Source organism: Ischnura elegans, chromosome 5 (genome assembly GCF_921293095.1).
Source record: "Ischnura elegans chromosome 5, ioIscEleg1.1, whole genome shotgun sequence".
Classification (NCBI taxonomy): domain Eukaryota; kingdom Metazoa; phylum Arthropoda; class Insecta; order Odonata; family Coenagrionidae; genus Ischnura; species Ischnura elegans.
Window position 1 is genome coordinate 74,875,947 of NC_060250.1, and position 18,276 is coordinate 74,894,222.

The window sequence follows — 18,276 nt, forward strand, 5'->3', positions numbered from 1 at the left end:
TAAGTTCTGTTGCATTCTCATACTCATTCTACTATTAAGTATGCAATTCTGTTTTATACTAATTTACCCATTGATTTCTTAAAGCTGTTTCATGCTTTAAATGAGATGTAGTCTTTTATTTTAATTTAGCAATTGCAAGTAATTGAGTGTTGTATTAATTCAAGTTCTAACAGTCACAAGAGTTAAGCAGTTCCAGTTCCATTATTGGAAGAGCACACAAGTGAAGACTAAATGTAACTGTCAGAAAAGTAGCTCATTGGTATCATTAGGGATTATAATTATTTTCCTAATAGCTTATTTGACAACTGCCCATTATATTCTTAGCCCAGCTTCAATACTATTTTTGATGCTTTTTACATTGCTTTAATTGGTAAGTCTTTATGGAAAAGTACTTAGTGAGCATTAATTTTTGGATTAAGAACAACCAGAATAAATGTGTCACATTATTTTATTCTTGTAACAGTAACACAAATAAATGCCAATGAAAACCTTGCATGGGTTTTTATTGAGGATTTGGAAGTGTTTGATTCCAAACATTTTTGAGCACTTCTAAATCCTTTGTAAATACCTTTTGAGCATCTCCAAAGAATTTATTAGGCATAAGCTTAAAGTGGTGCTAAAAATGTAATTTGTAAGTGAATTAAATGAGTTTTTAATTCAATCGTTGATTCCATCCCATATCAAGAAAGCAGTTAATTTTTTTCTAATGGCCTAATTTACCAATTTTCTTATTGTGGATTTGTGAATTTCTAAGAATTTGAAAAGTTACAACTCATGTATTTTTCCTTTTCTTAAGCCAATAAGCCATTGTACATTCAAGTTTCCATAAATCGAATTTATGTTTTAAGCAGTTATTTTTAACTTCTTATTTTGACTCTGTCTCCCATTTTGTTTGCCAATGTTATTGATACTTACTTTATTCACCATATAGGTTCTGATTTGGTTGTACAAGGATCATTGGGAGGCTTGCAAGTATTGGACCTAACACCTGAAGGTGCTCGTCATCAGCGAATTCTCAGCTTGGGTCATGACCCTCTTGCTGAAGAACATCCTATATCATCTCATCAACCATCCCAAGCTGAACTTCATGAAAGCCTCCTTGCATCTCTCAGTGCGGGCATGTATACTACGGGCTACAATAAGACTGAAGAAATCCTATCTAGTGATGAAATGGAAGATGTTAAAGCATTTAGCTTTGAAATTTCTAGGCCCTTAGAGGATGATAATGGTGAGTACTTTTCATCTAGAATGTCATTCCCAGCTAGCATACAAGAATAGCACTAGTTTGTGGTGTTTATAAGAAAGTCATTTTGAGGCCTTGTTTCACTCAATTGACATATTTATACTTGTATTACTTATATCAGTGGTAGCTAGGTAAATTGGACCTTTTGTTGATTTCATTTAGCTTTTGTTGTAATGGTTCCTCTCTCATCATGGTTCTATTTTTTTTAATAGTAATCAGTGAAGAAGAAGATAAAATCTATCTCCTACACACTTTTTTTGTCAATACGCCACTTTCACATTGATCCACTATCTTTATTTTCTCACTCACAATGTTATACGTTTCTGGGCCATTGTGTCCGTATTTGAAATATTCATTACAAGTGTACTCTCAACCTCCCAGAGAACAATAGTAGATAGAATATTTGCAACTTAAAATGATGCAATATTTTTCCCAAGGTTAACTATAAAAAAATTTGGATGGCAGTAAGAATAGTGCAATGGATACTTAACCCCCTGTATTTATTTCAATTGTATCACATTGTGAGCCATTACAGCGACTAAGTACTATTGGTGATTGTTTTCTGTGGATTCATTCTCGGGCAATCAGGGTAGACTACTCCAAAAGGGCTTCTCATATTGTATTATTTTACATGCTGATCATGGGTCAATTGACGGTGCCCATGTTATCTTTTGTTTTGGCAGGGGTCTTGCAATATGCAGTACTGGTACTTTAGTAGTTCCAGTGTATATAGTGGCCAAGGGCATGTATCTCCTTTTTATAGTGTTATTGTCGAAGCTCAAAAAATTATTACCTTTATTTCAAATAGTAAAAATATACTTCCATCTATTTTCGATTTAACTGATTTGTCCTTTGTCATGCATTGTAAATTTAATGATGCTCTAGCATTATGTTATTTATATTTCTGTTATTTTTTATTTAATAGATGCTGCTGAAATCAAACTACGCATGGCATCAGTTTGGTATACTCACTCATCTCTTTTCCTTACGGAGCTGCATTCATGTGCTTCTGAATTTGAGCAATACTTGACCAATCTTGCTCGCTCAATAAGCACTGCTGCTGCTGAGATGGCTATAGGGTTGGTCCATTCAAGGTAAGCTGCTGAGAGGTGTGGTTAAATTTGAGTTCCAACTACAATTTTATCATATTTGTTAATGGTTGGTAGTCTATCCCTCTTATCCATATTATATATACACCCATGTCTCGTATAGCGCAAGGGATGCGTTCCTTGGGGTCTTTGCGCTATACGAATTTGCATTATACGAGAGCGTTTTAACATAGGGAAGATAGGGATGCGTTCCTGGTAGCATAGGTCTTGGGTATTGAATTTCCTCTAAAACATCTATATTCCCATAAATAGCCTTAGAAAACATTATTTCTATAAATATTTATAGTTAAAAACATCTTTAAAGATAGTATTCACGCATTCAAAGACTTTTATTCACGTTAAAAAAAATTCTTACGTGCTTTCGAAATTCCGTCCTGTCGTGCGGGTGGGCTAACATCTGCTATCTCAGGGGATCGTAATGCGTTGCCTGCAGTTGATGATTTTTCAAACTAGTCTAAAAACAACTATCGTGTCACCCAGGCCCTTTTGTCGCTCATCGAAATGACAGGAAAATGCTACTTTAAATGCCATTTCATAGCTAGCGGAGTTTATGAATGATAAATCATTTTAATTTGAAGTCCTCCGAGTCATTAGCAGCTACGTGAAACAGTCTTTAAATGCCTTGAAACCTGACCCAGGTTTTCCTTCCCTGAAAATGAATGAACGAGAATGCATTCTTTTCCTAAAGAATATCGTCTCATCAACACTAAAAACTAGTTGAGGGGGAAAGGAGCCACTTTCAATAACAGCTTGGAGTTCATCAGAAAATGTTGTGGTGGCTGCGCTATCAACACTTGCAGATTCACCAGCTGATATCGCCGCACTGAAAATACCTGCTTGCCGTTTAAATTCTGGAACCAACCGGAGCTTTCACTTAATGTCTCGTAGCGATTACCACTCTCGTCCTTTTGTACTGATTCACCATGAACTTTCCGTATGTGTAGACCGCTTGGTTGAAGTTGGTGCGGCTGAGGTCACTGATATTTTAGCTTCGTCTTTATTCAGAATAAGGCATCGTGAGTTTAAACTTCCGCGCAATATCGCTTTGACGCTCTCCATTTTCAAAGCAATTGACCTCTCTCAAGTCCTCTTGTAGGTTAATGGTTTTTCTTGATAAATTCTTGATTTTTCTACACGCATTCCTATTTTTTGCCATATTCTCTTGGTTTTTACCCTGTATGGCTCTATCTAAATCACCTTCTTCTGCTGAACTGTATTCCTGAGACGCAGAAGGGCTATGACTGCGGGGAGGGAACGAAGCCATTGTGTTTAAGACTCTATAGCGGACCCTTTTATGTGTTGATGCTATTCATGCGCAACTCGGTCACCGCTCCGTGAATACCGATGACCTTGAAGGCTTTAGCGTAGACTCCCTACCTGGAAGTCAATCGCCCGGTAACCTACGACGGCAAAAATACATCTCAAACCGTATTGCTGAAAAAAAAACTCATTTCCACTAGCCCCACGCTTAATTAACGATCTAAATTATTTATTATCATTCTGTTAAGGAGACGAGATAAATCTTCGGTAGGCCGGCTATCTAGACCCAATGACGAGTAATACTTTTGGCAATTGCGCAGCAATGAATTTCGATTAATATATAAACAAAAAAGAAGATTTGAGGCAAGAAATAATATTAATATGCGTAAATTGATAGAAATTTCGTGTGTACTTAGCGCAAGTTCACGTTTTATCACGAGAGCGTTTAAGATTTTTGATTAGGCTACACTGCGTTGCAATGTTTCCCCGAGGGACGAATTTGCGCTATATCGAAATTGCGCTAATCGAAATTGCGCTATACGAGACATGGGTGTAGTGAATAATATTTTGTGAGAATACAAGATGTGCTGTGTACTCATAATATTTCTTGATATGAATGAAAAGGCAAATTTTATGAATAACAGAACTTGGTAAATTAATTTTTCAGCATCAGATATCCTATAGAAATCTTTGACTGCAAAAGGATTAATGGTTGCTACTTTATCATTGCTGAAAATATCAGTGGAATTCAGTGCTTTCGTATTCTGAGGAACCACTTCATCCCCACTTAGTAGAGATAAACAACCTCATTTAGTGTATAACTCAGAGAAACTTTTGGAATTTTTTAAACTAATTAAATATCTATGAAATAATCAGGTGATGAGGGTGAAAAAAAAGGAAATTTCATGTGTGTTTTCATGAATTTGATTTCAGGGCTGACTCATTAGCGCACAGTTTATACGCAAACACTCGACTTGGCTCGTCAATGATGGTATTCCCGGAAGTCTCACCACGACGGGCAAGCACTAGTAGTGGCCCAATCGGTGGAATTCTGCATCATCGGCCAATGCCTCTGCGACAAGCATCCTTGTCTCATTCATTAGAATTATTGGACAGCGGAGGTGGTGCAGACACTCCGGGGAATAATCCTTGGAGCAGAGGAAGTGGGACTCCCCACACACCTCATACGCCGCATACACCCCATTCTCCTTTGGCTGATGATGACAGCTCGGGGCTTCACATCAACGTTAAGTAAGTCTTCAATTCGGTCTAAGTATCTAAACACAATTGCTGAAAAGGAAAAGGTGCAGCTTAGCTTCCGGGTTGTCCTCTGCATCGATTCATCTTTGTGCGACAGTTTCGTTGGTGTTGCAGCAGGCATCTTCAGGTTTGAAATTAAACTTCAAACCTAAAGATGCCTGCTGCAATGCCGGCATGAAGATGAATCAACATGGAGGACAATAGGGTGCCTCGTTTTGCCACATTTTTTTAGGAGCGAATAGTAATACCCAGCAAAAGTTGCGTACCCAGGTGGGTATTACAGGTGTGATTTATTTTCAAAATCGGTTAATATCTTCTGTTTGCCATTTTGTCTTGAAATTTCGAAATTTTTAACGAAAAACGTTAAAAATGTAAATAATTTAAATTTGGTTGTAGCAAGCACTCATTTTTTCAATGGTGTATAACATTGGTCTTTCCTTGATATTTTAGGCCAAATACGTCAATTCTATTGCTTTTAATTATCGAGAAAATGACCTTTTATTGTGTCACAGAGAGCAGTTTTGTGGGTAGGCAACCCACAACACACAATCTTATTCTACGCTATGCATTCTGCTAAATTAATTGGAACACAGGATTGTCCTCTTAGTTTTATGCTAAGTTTTCTCGGATTTCCTCTTCGCAATGTTTTTTAAAGTAACAGCTACTGTTATGCATGCGTATAAATATATTTTTTCTATAATGGCTGTTATCCTATATGTAAAAACTTAATCTGAAAGAAAATTTAGAGATATTAAAAATATTTTTAAAATTATTGCTTCAGTTGAGGTGTGGTGGAACCGCTCCATTATAAATGAAAGATAGTGCTTACAAATCATTTTCAAGACTTGACACAAACTGAAGATCTTGAAGCATTGCTAGTGTAGTGAAAACATTTTTAGGAACCAGCAAAATTTCTTTCATTTACCCATGTGGAACGGTTTCAGCACATCTCACTTGGAGCAGCAACTATTCTAACATTTTTCTCTGCAAAAGTAGCTAAGTAATGGCTTAGTTATTGAGTGGTTTAACTAATTTAGTGATACTTTTGTATTACAGGCTTGATATTCTCTTGGAGACTCCAGTCTTGGTTTTACCTCGAAATCCATCGAGCTCTGATGTTCTTGTTGCTCACTTGGGCAAGATAACAGTTCGGAATACCTGTGAAAACAACACACCTGAAGAAAGAGAAGAAGCTCCTCAAGAAAGTGGGGCTACTCATGAAAGGATGAAAAGACGTAGTGAGAAAGATGACATAGGTTTATGGGGGGGAAAAAAAGAGTATTACTTCGTTGAAGTACGGGATATGAACTTGTATTCACTAAACATCGAGAACAGATGGAACCCCAAAGATGCTGCCAGCACTACAAACTCTGTTTTCTTGTAAGTTAGGCAACGATCAACTTAGTCTAGTTTTCTTAGCTCAACTTCTATACTCATCAAAATTGGAGAAATATAGACTTCCAGTAGTTAGTAGTAAAGATAGACTATAAGGTTTACTCATAATAATGGACCTCTACTGAATATACTACAGCACACTTCCGATTATCCGGACTAATGATGGGGAGAGACGGCACGAATAATCAGAAAACACAGATAAACCAAACTTTCACTTTAATGTCGTGTTATGTTCATAATTTACGTAAAGCAAACAATATATTATTATTTATGCAGTTATTCTATTATTCTAGAGTGCTTGCTGGATTCATTGAGAGCTTTCTTCGCTAGTCCGCGATCTTTTTAGTGGCGATAACATGGTTGCACTCGTATTATTACTACTCCATATAAGACCTGGTTTCGAAAACCACATGATCACGGATACTGAATAGTGGTTCGCATGATTACTTCTAAACCACTGCGCGACGTCGGAAACTACACTGTCACGCACCACGCCATGTAATCACGTCTCGCACAAGTTGCCCGGGTTGCAACTGCTGTGAGACGTGTATCACGGAGAGCGCTCGCACCCTGCGAGGCTTGGAAAACAGGAACACAAAGCTAGCATGCGATTGCTTCTGTTTTATGAAGGGGATTCTGATGGAAATAATAAGTCCGATGTATCTTGCAGTAATATCAGTGATTTTGCGTTCCATCTTATATTTTTTATAAAGACAGTGGAAATATTGAATGAGAGTGGAAATTGTGCACGGATAATCCGCAACACGGATAAACCACAGCCGGATAATCGGGAGTCTGCTGTAGTTGGTTTAACCTCTTTTTACGGCTTATCTCTTCTTCTAAATTCCAAGTGGTGATGTAAAAATTATTTTGTTTACAGCCCAACCCCAGATAGTGGTCTCCGACGAGCAGAAGAGTTGTATGACTGTGGAAATGGTGAGGGTCACCCAATCCTTCATGACACTGTCATTCAGTTGAAAATCGAGCGTCAGACAGGGTGTCGATTAATGCGTCACCATGAGAGTTTCCCTACTCTCCTGCTTCACCATACTCCTACTGAATTCAAAGATTCTGAGCAGCAGGAAATTGTGCAGGTACTGTCAATCATATACATATTTATATATGAAACGTAAAACCATTTGTAAGGTTATTGGAACTTGATCTTGGAGATATTTTTGGAAAAGTTTTCAGGGAGGTTAACACGTTGAACACCATGGTGGTTTGGTGAATTTCCTGTGATGCCATTAGCGTTGTTTTTTTATTAGTAGCATGTTAATTGTTCATGGCACGGAGAAATATTATTTCAAATGAATTTTACTCTGCTGTGAATTACTTTGGTCATAATGATCACTTTTGTCACAATCCATGTTTAGAGAAGTGCTCACGCTCAGTAATCCACTGATATTTAGTTGGCTGGTCACTGTGATTGGCATGCGGTGGTGGAAACTTTTGCTGCCGGTCACCAGTGGCGCAGCGAGGGGGAGGGTTTTGGGGGATAAAACCCTCCCAGAGCTCAGAGAAATTTTTAAGCTTGATCCATTTTACTTAATTGGATCAGTATTACTAATAGCATAGTGTTAGGATTAATCAAATATCCCTCAGAAAGCCGTAAAACTTGCCATTTTTAACCATTATTCTTAAATATTTTCTGGAGGAGGGCCCCCCGCAACTCCTGCTTACCCTGGCGGGTATGCAATACCCCACACTCCTAAGTATTACTTGCACCTAAAACCCCCCTAGCCTTAATTCTTAGCTGCGCCCCTGCCGGTCACTATGATGGGCATTGTGGTCAACATGTACTAGGAGTATGTAGGGTACACTGGCTTCTGTCACCAGCATAACTTGGATAGAAATCGCTCTCTCTTCAACACAAAGGTTTTTTTTTTGCTTCCAGTTCCATGTTTAACATATGTAGACCTTCATTTTATTCTTTGTGGGCACACTTTTTTCTGTCTCAGGAATGAGAGTCACGACCCTAACCTTGTATCTGCACCTTCTTGAATTTGTTGAAGTCTTTCATAGTGAACCAATGAACTCCTCGAAAAAGTTAAATAAAAATGGATATTTCAAAGTAGAAATTATCAGAATATTTGGTGGTAAGAAGTAAAAAGACATTTTTTCTTAACACTAAAACATATATGGATTTAATTTTCTTTGCATGTTTTCCCTCATCAATTTTTACTTTCATTATTTCAAACACGTATCTTGTACCCTGAAATGCGAAAAAAAGATTTTTTGTAGCCTACTTGGATGTTTTGAAAAATGTATAATTCAGTTTACCTTCTGAATCTTACTTTATTTTTACTCATTGACTTGCAGGTACGCGGTAATGTTGTTACTCCCTTAAAAGTCTCCTTATCACGCCTGCAGTATGAGCAGCTTTTGGATACTTTTGAGAGTCTTACAACTCCTCAGTCGCTTGAGTCTGATGAAAAGACGAAGAGTAGAGGGAAAAAGACTGATTTGGGTAATATTGAAGAGGAAGAAGACGGAAGTGGTGTTGCTAAAGTTGAACCAGAAATGATGTCGTGGGAAAGAGTTGATCCAGACGGTACCAGAGGAGGAATTTTGGGTGGGACCTTGAAAATGGATGATGTTTTACGAGCCAAAGCAAACCCACCTTATCAAATAGAAGAAGAAAAAAGCCAGCGTGTTCTCATACTCAAAGGTTTGATTTTATCTTTTCTCAGTTGTTACTCTGTGTCACTTTTGTTACCTTTTCATACTTTTAAAGGCTGTTTAGTGATGAATAATCATGCAAATGAAATTAGAGCATGGTCTAATTTGCTTGATAATTCCTTGAATGATCGCATGAATGAACAGGCAGCATCCATCCTGTGAGCTGCCACCACCTTGAAATTTTCATACCTCATAATACAATTTTTAAAGCATGTTGACCCCAACAATGGCCCATATACGTAATATGTTCTGTGAGATAATGTAAATTCACATTCAGCCACTCAAGGGTGGTTCATGTAGTTAAACCGTTGGATTTTTAATTGATGAAAGTATCGTTTTTTGTACAAGATTTTTTTAATGATGCCTCAACTGTACCACTTGTTACTTTATCTTGAAAATAATTGTACTGAAAGGGCAATTTTGGATCGAGTGATTTCAAAATCTTTTTTGTTTGTCCACATTTACATTCATCTTTTTGAATTCTTTCAGTGTACTTTGAATTGCCTGTTCTCACGGTGGAGCTCAGAGGAAATCTTGGAGAAGGTGAACAGGGACTCGTTGATTTATCCTTCCAGGACTTCCTTGTCCAGTTTGACAAATCGCATCAGTATGAAACCAACATACAGGTATTATTGAGTTTGGTTATTATGTATAATGTATGAACTTTGCTTGTAAGATATTTTCAAATGCATTTCTGTTTAATTCTGTGATTCCCTTAGGCCATTGACAGTTTTAGATTTTCTATGTGATGTTAAATATAACTATCCTCATATAGCCTTCCGTAATGGTAGGCTGATATTCTTGATAGATTTTTGTATTTTGTTAATTAATTGTTAATTAAGTTGTCAATTAAGTTGATTAATTTGTGTCCTAGAATAATTTTGCTGCATAAAATAGCAAATTGTAAGCTTTTGTTATTTTCTGAATGACTCTACAGGGAAAGAACTACTTCATTGGTATGTGCTTGGTCTTTAACTGTGTGTGCAAGACCTTAATAGCACTGCCTTCATTCTTAAACATAGTTTTTGAATACCATTGGTAACATTATAATGTTTTTAAACTATAATAATTGACTATTTTATAGTTAAATCCTTAACATGATGGCAAGCGATCAAAATTTACTTTTAAAATTTTTTTGCGTTTTTCTGCTTGGTGGTAGAAATATACAATTCCTGCTATCAGTCAGTATTGTTCCTACTTAATTTCAAGTGACTTTGGAACACTTGTAAATTTTAGAACTCAGTGTGGTTATTAACTGAAGATTGAGGAATAATGTATTCTATTATTTCAATTATGATGTGGATTATGTTTTTAATGGATTTCAATTATTTCATTCTAGATGTCATTGCGAGCTCTGATGATGGAGGATTTGTTGCAAGAGCCAGATTCAAAGCATCGATATGTTGTGTTGTCATCGGCCACCCCTGATTGTAGTGAGGGCAAAGATGGGAAAGGTCGCCCCTGTCCTCACCACTCGTCATCTGCCATGCCGCCTGCTTATCTCTCCCATTCATGTCCTAACTTCCACCCCCCTGCCACCATGCAAATGTGTCGCAGTAGTCACCTGATGTATGCGCCATATCCGATGGTCCCTCAGGGATCACTGCCTGACCGCTTTGAAACTGATGCTGTGTGGGGAAAGTTCTTTTCCTCTTCCCATGCTCGGCACAAGCAAAAGTCTCGAATTGCAAGTAAGTCCTTTCATTAGTATTAAAAATTAATGTATATTTTGGTGTTGATCTCTTGTGTAACCCATTCGCATCAATCCCCTGGGATTCAAATCAACCCCAAACACTGCTTACTTTTAACTCTTTCACTGCTGTGAACGTACCTTTTCCTCCCTGTCGTGCGCTCAGTGCTTTTGCTGCATATGACAGGTAGGTTTTCGTAGAGTGCACCGCAGTGAAAGGGTTAAAGAATCTGAACACATTTGTAGTGTTGGTTTAATTAAGACATTTAATTGATTATTTGTTGGCTTATTTTGACCAGATTTTGATATGTTGTTGAGAGTTAGCTGCTCTTACATTTGGTGGAAGTATAAATATTTCTGAGGCGATTTACAATGGAAAAAATTTCCTAATAGCCATCAGATGGCAGCTACTATCAGGCACACTATCTGGCTAAAAACTTACAAAAAAACTCATAAGATAGCTACAGGATCAACTGATATATATCACTATTCATTCTGCGTACTGGTACGCTTGTGGATGCAGGTGGGTTAGTGAAATTACTTGGTAGGGTTTTGTGGTGGTGTTTACAGTCAATGGAGTGATTTCCAGGTTTTTCTGAGTGTTATGTCCATTTTTCAAATAGTTCCATAATTTCCTATAATTTATACACAAATTCATCTTTACCTTTATTCTAATATCTATCCAACCCAAGGCAGCACCCTTTATTGGTATGGTGGAAAGTCTGCTGCATTATTTCACTCAAGTGCTACACAACTGTAGAATGTTCATTAATTGATATCTCTTCAAATTCATCAACTGCTATATCAAAACCATCTTGCTTTCCATGACTTCTCCATGCCATATGCACTTAATGATGGATTCACTTTGTAAAATGCCATGATTTTACGTTCACTTGTTTAAATTTCAAATTTAACTGAATTTGTTTGCATCAGCACAATTTGCTATTCATTCAGCGTGCTAAGCCTTTTTTTTTGTTAACCAATCACATTTTTTATCATAAGTCTAAAATAATAACCAATAGGGGTAATTTGGAGCCTTAATCGAGATCGATTATACTGTCCTCCGTGGAGGATTGCAAGTGGCTGCAAAGTATGGTTGACCATTTCCCAACTTTGGTTGCCATGTTCCCTTGTACTCAGATTACTCACAGTGAGACAAGTAAACTGCTTAAGGAAGCTTGGTGCCTTCCAGGGGTTCCAGAGTTGCCAGTGGGGATAACCTTATTTTGTTTGAGGATAAGCTGATGCACTATCAAAGGTTTGAATCACAGAAGATGTTTTGAAAGAGTTGATTGTTTTCCCAGCCGGGGTGGTTGAATGAACTTCCAGCAAATTGTCCAGTCATTGAAGCTGAAAATAAGCTGTAACCTCTAAAATTCTTTGAATCTTAACCAATTGAGTTGAAATTTTGGATGCAGAAAATGTGTCATCAAAAATTTGTGATGTAACGCCTAATACAGCGAGTGTTGTAGATATCATACTGCACGCATCATACTTCATAACAATGTTGTTTTCGGTACTGTTTGGATTGCATCTTAGGTTCATAATATCATACCGTCATAAAATTTTGTGATATTATTACTTATACCGTGTGTCAACATACCCCTTTTGACACGACCATGACTTTACTTAACGAGTAAGAAAACTTCATTATAATGTTCTTTGTATTAACAAGAGTCTACTAAATCTCCCAATCTCAATTTCCTTTTCAGCATCCCAAAAGGAGAAGCTTGATGAAGAGTATCCACGAACTCCTCCTCCTTCACCTCGAGCCGTTCTGTCTCCTAAAACAATCTTCCGAGCAGATAATTTGGTTCATATCCATGTTCTGCTAGTGGATAGAAATGCACCAAACTTTGTTACTCATTACAAGTCTGTGAGTATTAGTATATCTGGTTTTTCTGAATGACTAACTTAATCGAATAATTTCGGATGAATGAGCTGGCTTACTATTATCCTTGGTTTAAAGTTGATAGGTAATATGTGCAGTCAGCCGATGATATCAGCCTTATTTTTACATCTCTTATAATGAATTTGTCAAAGAAATTGTCTTGACACTAGATCAATCTATATTTTACTTATACTGGGTAGCACATGCAACCTCCTACTCCTCATTTGCCATTTCTGTCATAGTTTTAATGGGGTGGATTTATAGTTGTTCCCATTCTATTTGTCAAGGATAAATGTTGCCATTTATTAATCTCAAAATTGATCTTACATAATTATTTATACTAAAAATTTCCTTGAGTATATACCGTATAAGCTTGTGTAAGAGGCGCACACGTGTAAGAGGCGCACCCCTATTTTGAGGATCGAAGCTATAAAGAAAAAAATTTTGCGACATTTTTTTTATCCTATCGTGCGATGTTGCAGACGTATGCCTGGAATTTCGACAGTTATCGAAATGTCCTCTTTCAGTACTATTTGAAAGAGGAAATTTTGATAACTGCGGCGGCATAAGAGGGAGTAGAAAGAGTTCCGATCCTCTCTTTGCATACGCCATCGCTCTACGTTGCTTGTCCTACTCACGAACAATTTTGTTTAAAAGCTCTCGCAGGAGTATTGCAATAGAATTGCAGCCGTGGAAAATTTTAAGGCAAAACACGACAGGCAAATGGCATGAGCTTTCCCAAGAGATTGAACAACAATCGGGGCAATCTCAGCGCCGTAGGATAATAACCACGTCGTAGATTTAAGGCTCCTTGCACACGCACCGATTTTGGACGGCCGGTAAAATATCGGCCGTCCACATTCCAACAGTGAACAATGGGAGAGCATTGGAGCTTGCACACGTACCGACCACACGCCGGCACCGGCAAAATGCCGGTTAGCTGCCGGCTATTGTCACTGTGGATCGCCGACGCCGGCTCAAAAACTTAGCAACGTATCGTTTGACCGGTAAAAATCCGGCGTGTGTGCAAGCATCGCTTCGCCGGTAAAATATCGGCCAATATTTTACCGGCCATCCACAATCGGTGTGTGTGCAAGGGGCCTAACGGAACTACACTCGGCTCTCCATCAGCTAATGCCTCTGTCGTTTTTTTCCTTTCCGAGACTCCACAGGAAAATATCAAGTTACAGGGGAACAATGGAAACGTGTTTCATCCCTACCCCATTCCACCAACTGACCTTTTACCTCGGTCTACCAGGTTCAATTCCCCGAGTTTCTGGAGGTCAAATGCTACGTGAGTCACCTTCTGAGCTCGAAGATATCTCGATATCTTTCAGCAATTGTATGACACGCACGAGGTTCTAAAAAGAATTAGACCTAACGCGACGTATATCTGACAGCATTTAAGTTTTTTGAGCTCTAATTGATTGACACAAAGGTTTATAGCTAAAATAAGGCTACTAGTATTCAACATAGTCCAAACAACACAATTTCGGAAGAAACAAGCGTAGCATAACCGCATTCAAACAAGACAAGACGGACTGGAAACTCAGGCAACGCCAACTGCGTATATCACATTGCTGCGCCTTCGCCCCTTCGCTTTAAAGGCAACGACGTCACATGCAAGATCGGACGTGTTCTTCCCTTGCTCCTTCGCTCGTAGCTTTAAATACGGAGGGGAGGGAGCCCTCTTCCCCTCGACCTCTCCTTCAGCGCTCGTCACTTATAAGCATTTCCGATTTCTTCTATCCACCATTAAGTCCAACAATGAGCACACTCGTTCGAATTTTTTCAACCGCAGGTTGTGACACCAATATTACTATATGCAGTATAAATGCCGCGGGATGCCCACTCGTGGCAATAAATTTAGCGCGCGCTCCGGAGCGAATCACCCCGCGCGATCTTTTCAATGTTCACCTCTGGGGTACCGACGTGACGGCGCGATGCTTGCAAGAAATTCAAACAGGAGCATTTTAAAAATACGTCACTAAGGGAGAAACTCCCCTGCCTGCCGCTTGATTTTGACCCAGGGTTTCAGATGACTGACTCACACTGAAAACCAAGGCCACTCAGTTCCCCTTGAACTTGCAACCGGTGAAGGGGAGGGGGGGAAGGTAAGAAGTTTGTGTAAGAGGCGCACCCCCATTTTCGGCTGCAATATCTGGGAAAAAAGGTGCGCCCATACACGCGCTTATACGGTAGTCACTGTACTTCAAAATGGATGCAATTGATGATACCACTTGCTTATTATGTTGTGTTATCTCTTATTTTGATCTATTTTACCACTGATTATTCGCATCAGATGCTATGTAACATGAAGTTTTTCATAGGTAAGTACAGAAAGTGCTCTTTGAGTGGCATAACTCTGTGATATAATGCTCGTGGAGTGAAATAACTTATTTTTTCCAACATCACTTATTAAATTTTTGTTTCCTCATCTTTTTCACTACTCTACAGGAACATCATATTATTTCAGTCATGAAAACCGTGGTCAACTATAAATAGTTGTGGTCCTCGCCTAGCTAAAGTGTGTTGGATAACTGAACTGAAAATATACATTTGCCTTTTTTTTTAGGTCCACAGTTCAATAGATGTTGATTTCAACTGTTTGGATGTCGTCATCAATGTTGAGTCGTGGGTGGTGGTGCTAGATTTTTTTGGAATAGGTTCTGATAATACACAAATGGATAGCTCGACAAGTACATTCAAAGCAACAGTTCCACCTGAAGTTCCTGAGAAAGTTGGAGAAGAAAAACCTTGTGTTCCAAGTGGGTAAAAATTGGTTTTCTTGATAGGTTTTGGCCACCAAATTTAATTAGTTTTCTTAGCATGGCACATTAACTATCCTTGTTGGTAATAAATAATGTTAAATATTTTTATATTTTAATATTCTGTAGTATTTTATATATTTTACTTCGTATTCATGAGTTTCTTTTTTGCATGAAATTAAATGTAGTGTTAAGTGGTAAATGACTGGCATAAATTTGGGAAACACAACTTCGCTTTAATTTGGAAAGTTGAATTACAATTTCCATTCTCCTATTAGAAAGTTTTGTTTATTTGCATCAAGAAATTTTGAATGTAATATGCCAGTTCAGTGAAAATAGATAACTTCAGTAATGTAGAAGTGTTTCCAATTTATGTTTTGAACAGCTTCCTCACTATGGATCTTTTGGTATCCATTCTTAATTCTGTGTTGTATTAATTTTTAGGCAGTGATGACAAATCTACTATTGGACCCACATTACCATCTAGTGAAACAGTTATGGTATCTAGTGAAACTGGGACTTCAGAGCTTGAGGTTGAAGTTCGCTCGTTGACGTTGACCCTTGTTCATGGAGATAGGGAAGTGGCACGTGCAAACATATCCCATGTCAGTGCACAGACATGCACCAGTGCTGTTGGTGATCGTTCCATATGTGGTAAGCTGGGAAGCATATCATTGAGTGACCTTACCCCCGAAGGTGGAACATTATACAAAGAAAGGTTTCACACATCTGGAGAAGAAGCATTGGATTTCAACATTTTCAGGTAAATTTCATTGGTTATTTTAGTATTTTTTCTTAAAAATCTGTAGTTTCCATATTTATTAGTTCTGACTTTAGCCTCTGGACTGTGACAAAATGCATATGAACATGCTGCCCTGTGGCCGTCATTGTACATCTCGCAGCATAAATCACGTTGTCCTTTAAAATTAACAAAATTGTGAAGAGGAAGAGGATGCCTTGATAGTTTAAGTGGTAGAGCACCTGTTGCAAATTCGAGAGACGTGGGTTTGAGTCCCAGTCTAGTGAAATGATTTTTTCCTCTTTGGAATTTTCATGCTTAAATGTGTACTTGAATGTGGGTGACTCAGTAAAGGTGTGCTGCTGGCTTGTTTACAGTTATTTCCAAAGAATCCCAGTTATATTTTATTAATTTTGTGGGTGGTTGCCTTTGCTCCCTCTGCTACGGGAGTATGGAGGGTCTACTAAATCTGTCCCAGCATTTTTAATGATGGTTTGGTACTAGTGGGTTGGAAGTAGTAGTTAAGAGCTAGCTAATAGCCCCCAGACTCCCAATTGCCTCTGAGCAGCCCTGAGAAGTTTGTTGAGCTGTGTGATGCTCTCACGGTTTTGTCATTTTTTCTATGTATAATTTCCCTGTTAAGGCCTAATGTAAGCTAAGCTCTTCTTACAATTATTATGATGATCCTTAGTTTTATTATTACTCAAAAAGTTTTGCTGTTGATAAGTAATCTGCTGTAAATATTGTAGGGAGAATTGATTAACTGAGCTATTTTTCACAAATTCCAATGTTTATTTTATTATTAGCATCATAGATTGAGGTAATTGAGTATTTAATGGACGTTTTTATGTAATACGGGCTTCATATGTCTTTTCTCAGTTATGGATCTCCAGACCCTGACCTCACCCGGGAATATGATGCTAAAGTCCAGTTGCAGATGTCATCTGTTCAGTATGTTCACACTCAGCGTTTTGTCACAGAAATATTTGCTTTTCTCCGTCACTTTTCTCAGCTACGTGGAATTGTTCATGGATTTCGATCTGCCAAGGTTTGTTACTCTTTTGTCATGTTAACATTATTTAATTTATATGCTGTTAAAAAAAGTGATTGTTTATATTGTTTTTTTCTTGCTTTCATATGTTAGATTTACAAATGGCATAATGTACTTGAAAACTCTTTGAAATCAGTACTTGTAAGGTTTCTGCTGTCATGTTGAGAATATAGAGATTGGGCGGAGTCTAGATGTTGCTTCATGGTTCTCTCCATCTTCCAAGTTTTCGCCACTTTGGTTGTCAGAGGTTGACAACAGTTTCTCTGGGATTCCATCAGGAATTTTCTGGTCAAAGTGCTGATATCGGTATTTTGGCTGTGTTTATGTAGTCCTTGTTCTTTGCTGCTGGTTTCTCTCGCTGCTTCATTGTGATTGGCTGGTTTCTGGTATCTCTTCCATGCGTTACTCAGATGGTCGTCTGTCTTCCCTGTTGAAATTTTGTGGCATTTTTGTGATTTCAGTTGACTCCCTTATCAGCCTGGGATAATACACCCATGCCTCGTATAGCGCAAGGGATGCATTCCATGGGGTCTTTGCATTAATCGAATTTGTGTTATGCGAGAGCATTTTAACATTTGGAAGATAGGGGTGCATTCCCAGTAGCATAGGAGTTGGGAATCGAATTTCCTATAAACCATATACATATATTTCTATTACTAGCCTTAGAAAACCTTATTTATATAAACATTTATAGTTTAAAATATCTTTAAAGATATTAGGTACACATTCAAAGACTTTTTTCCTGTTAAAAAATATTTGCATGTCCGTATGCGTTGTAGGGCTAACATCTAGGAAAAATAAACAATCTTTTCAAACAAACAAAAGTTTTCAAACCAGTCTTAAAACAATTCTTGTGTCACCCTTTGGTCTTGAAGCTTCTACTTGATGTCTCTGAGCGATCACTACCCTTATCTCCTTTTATAGATTCAAATAAAGCCACAGATTTTGCATAAATAACTTCCTGTGATAGAGGAACATCATTTGACCGTTTATGATAAATCCAGATAATTAGATGTCTTTCCGTTTTTTATCCAGCAGTGAACTTCCTTCAAAATGAGTTTAATTTGCCTTCATTTATGAAAACATGTGGTAAAAGAGTTAAAAACCTTTTGGGTGGGTGGAATTTGTGAGTTCTGGTGAAGGATTGTTAAATGGCCATGATGGTAGGTAATATATGGTTGGTCTATGGAA

The 18,276-nt window shown here is 37.9% G+C and overlaps 1 protein-coding gene across 1 annotated transcript in view; it reads left to right on the plus strand.

The window, feature by feature from the left end:
• The window catches only part of LOC124159071 (vacuolar protein sorting-associated protein 13D), a 101,203-nt gene that overhangs the window by 39,016 nt on the left and 43,911 nt on the right, over positions 1-18,276 (plus strand). The window contains exons 22-33 of the mRNA XM_046534587.1: positions 932-1,228; positions 2,169-2,337; positions 4,546-4,863; positions 5,929-6,252; positions 7,148-7,361; positions 8,587-8,935; positions 9,436-9,572; positions 10,286-10,637; positions 12,349-12,512; positions 15,103-15,295; positions 15,740-16,058; positions 16,914-17,082. Coding sequence (XP_046390543.1) covers positions 932-1,228; positions 2,169-2,337; positions 4,546-4,863; positions 5,929-6,252; positions 7,148-7,361; positions 8,587-8,935; positions 9,436-9,572; positions 10,286-10,637; positions 12,349-12,512; positions 15,103-15,295; positions 15,740-16,058; positions 16,914-17,082 — 3,005 coding nt within the window. The remainder of the gene's footprint in view (positions 1-931; positions 1,229-2,168; positions 2,338-4,545; positions 4,864-5,928; positions 6,253-7,147; positions 7,362-8,586; positions 8,936-9,435; positions 9,573-10,285; positions 10,638-12,348; positions 12,513-15,102; positions 15,296-15,739; positions 16,059-16,913; positions 17,083-18,276) is intronic.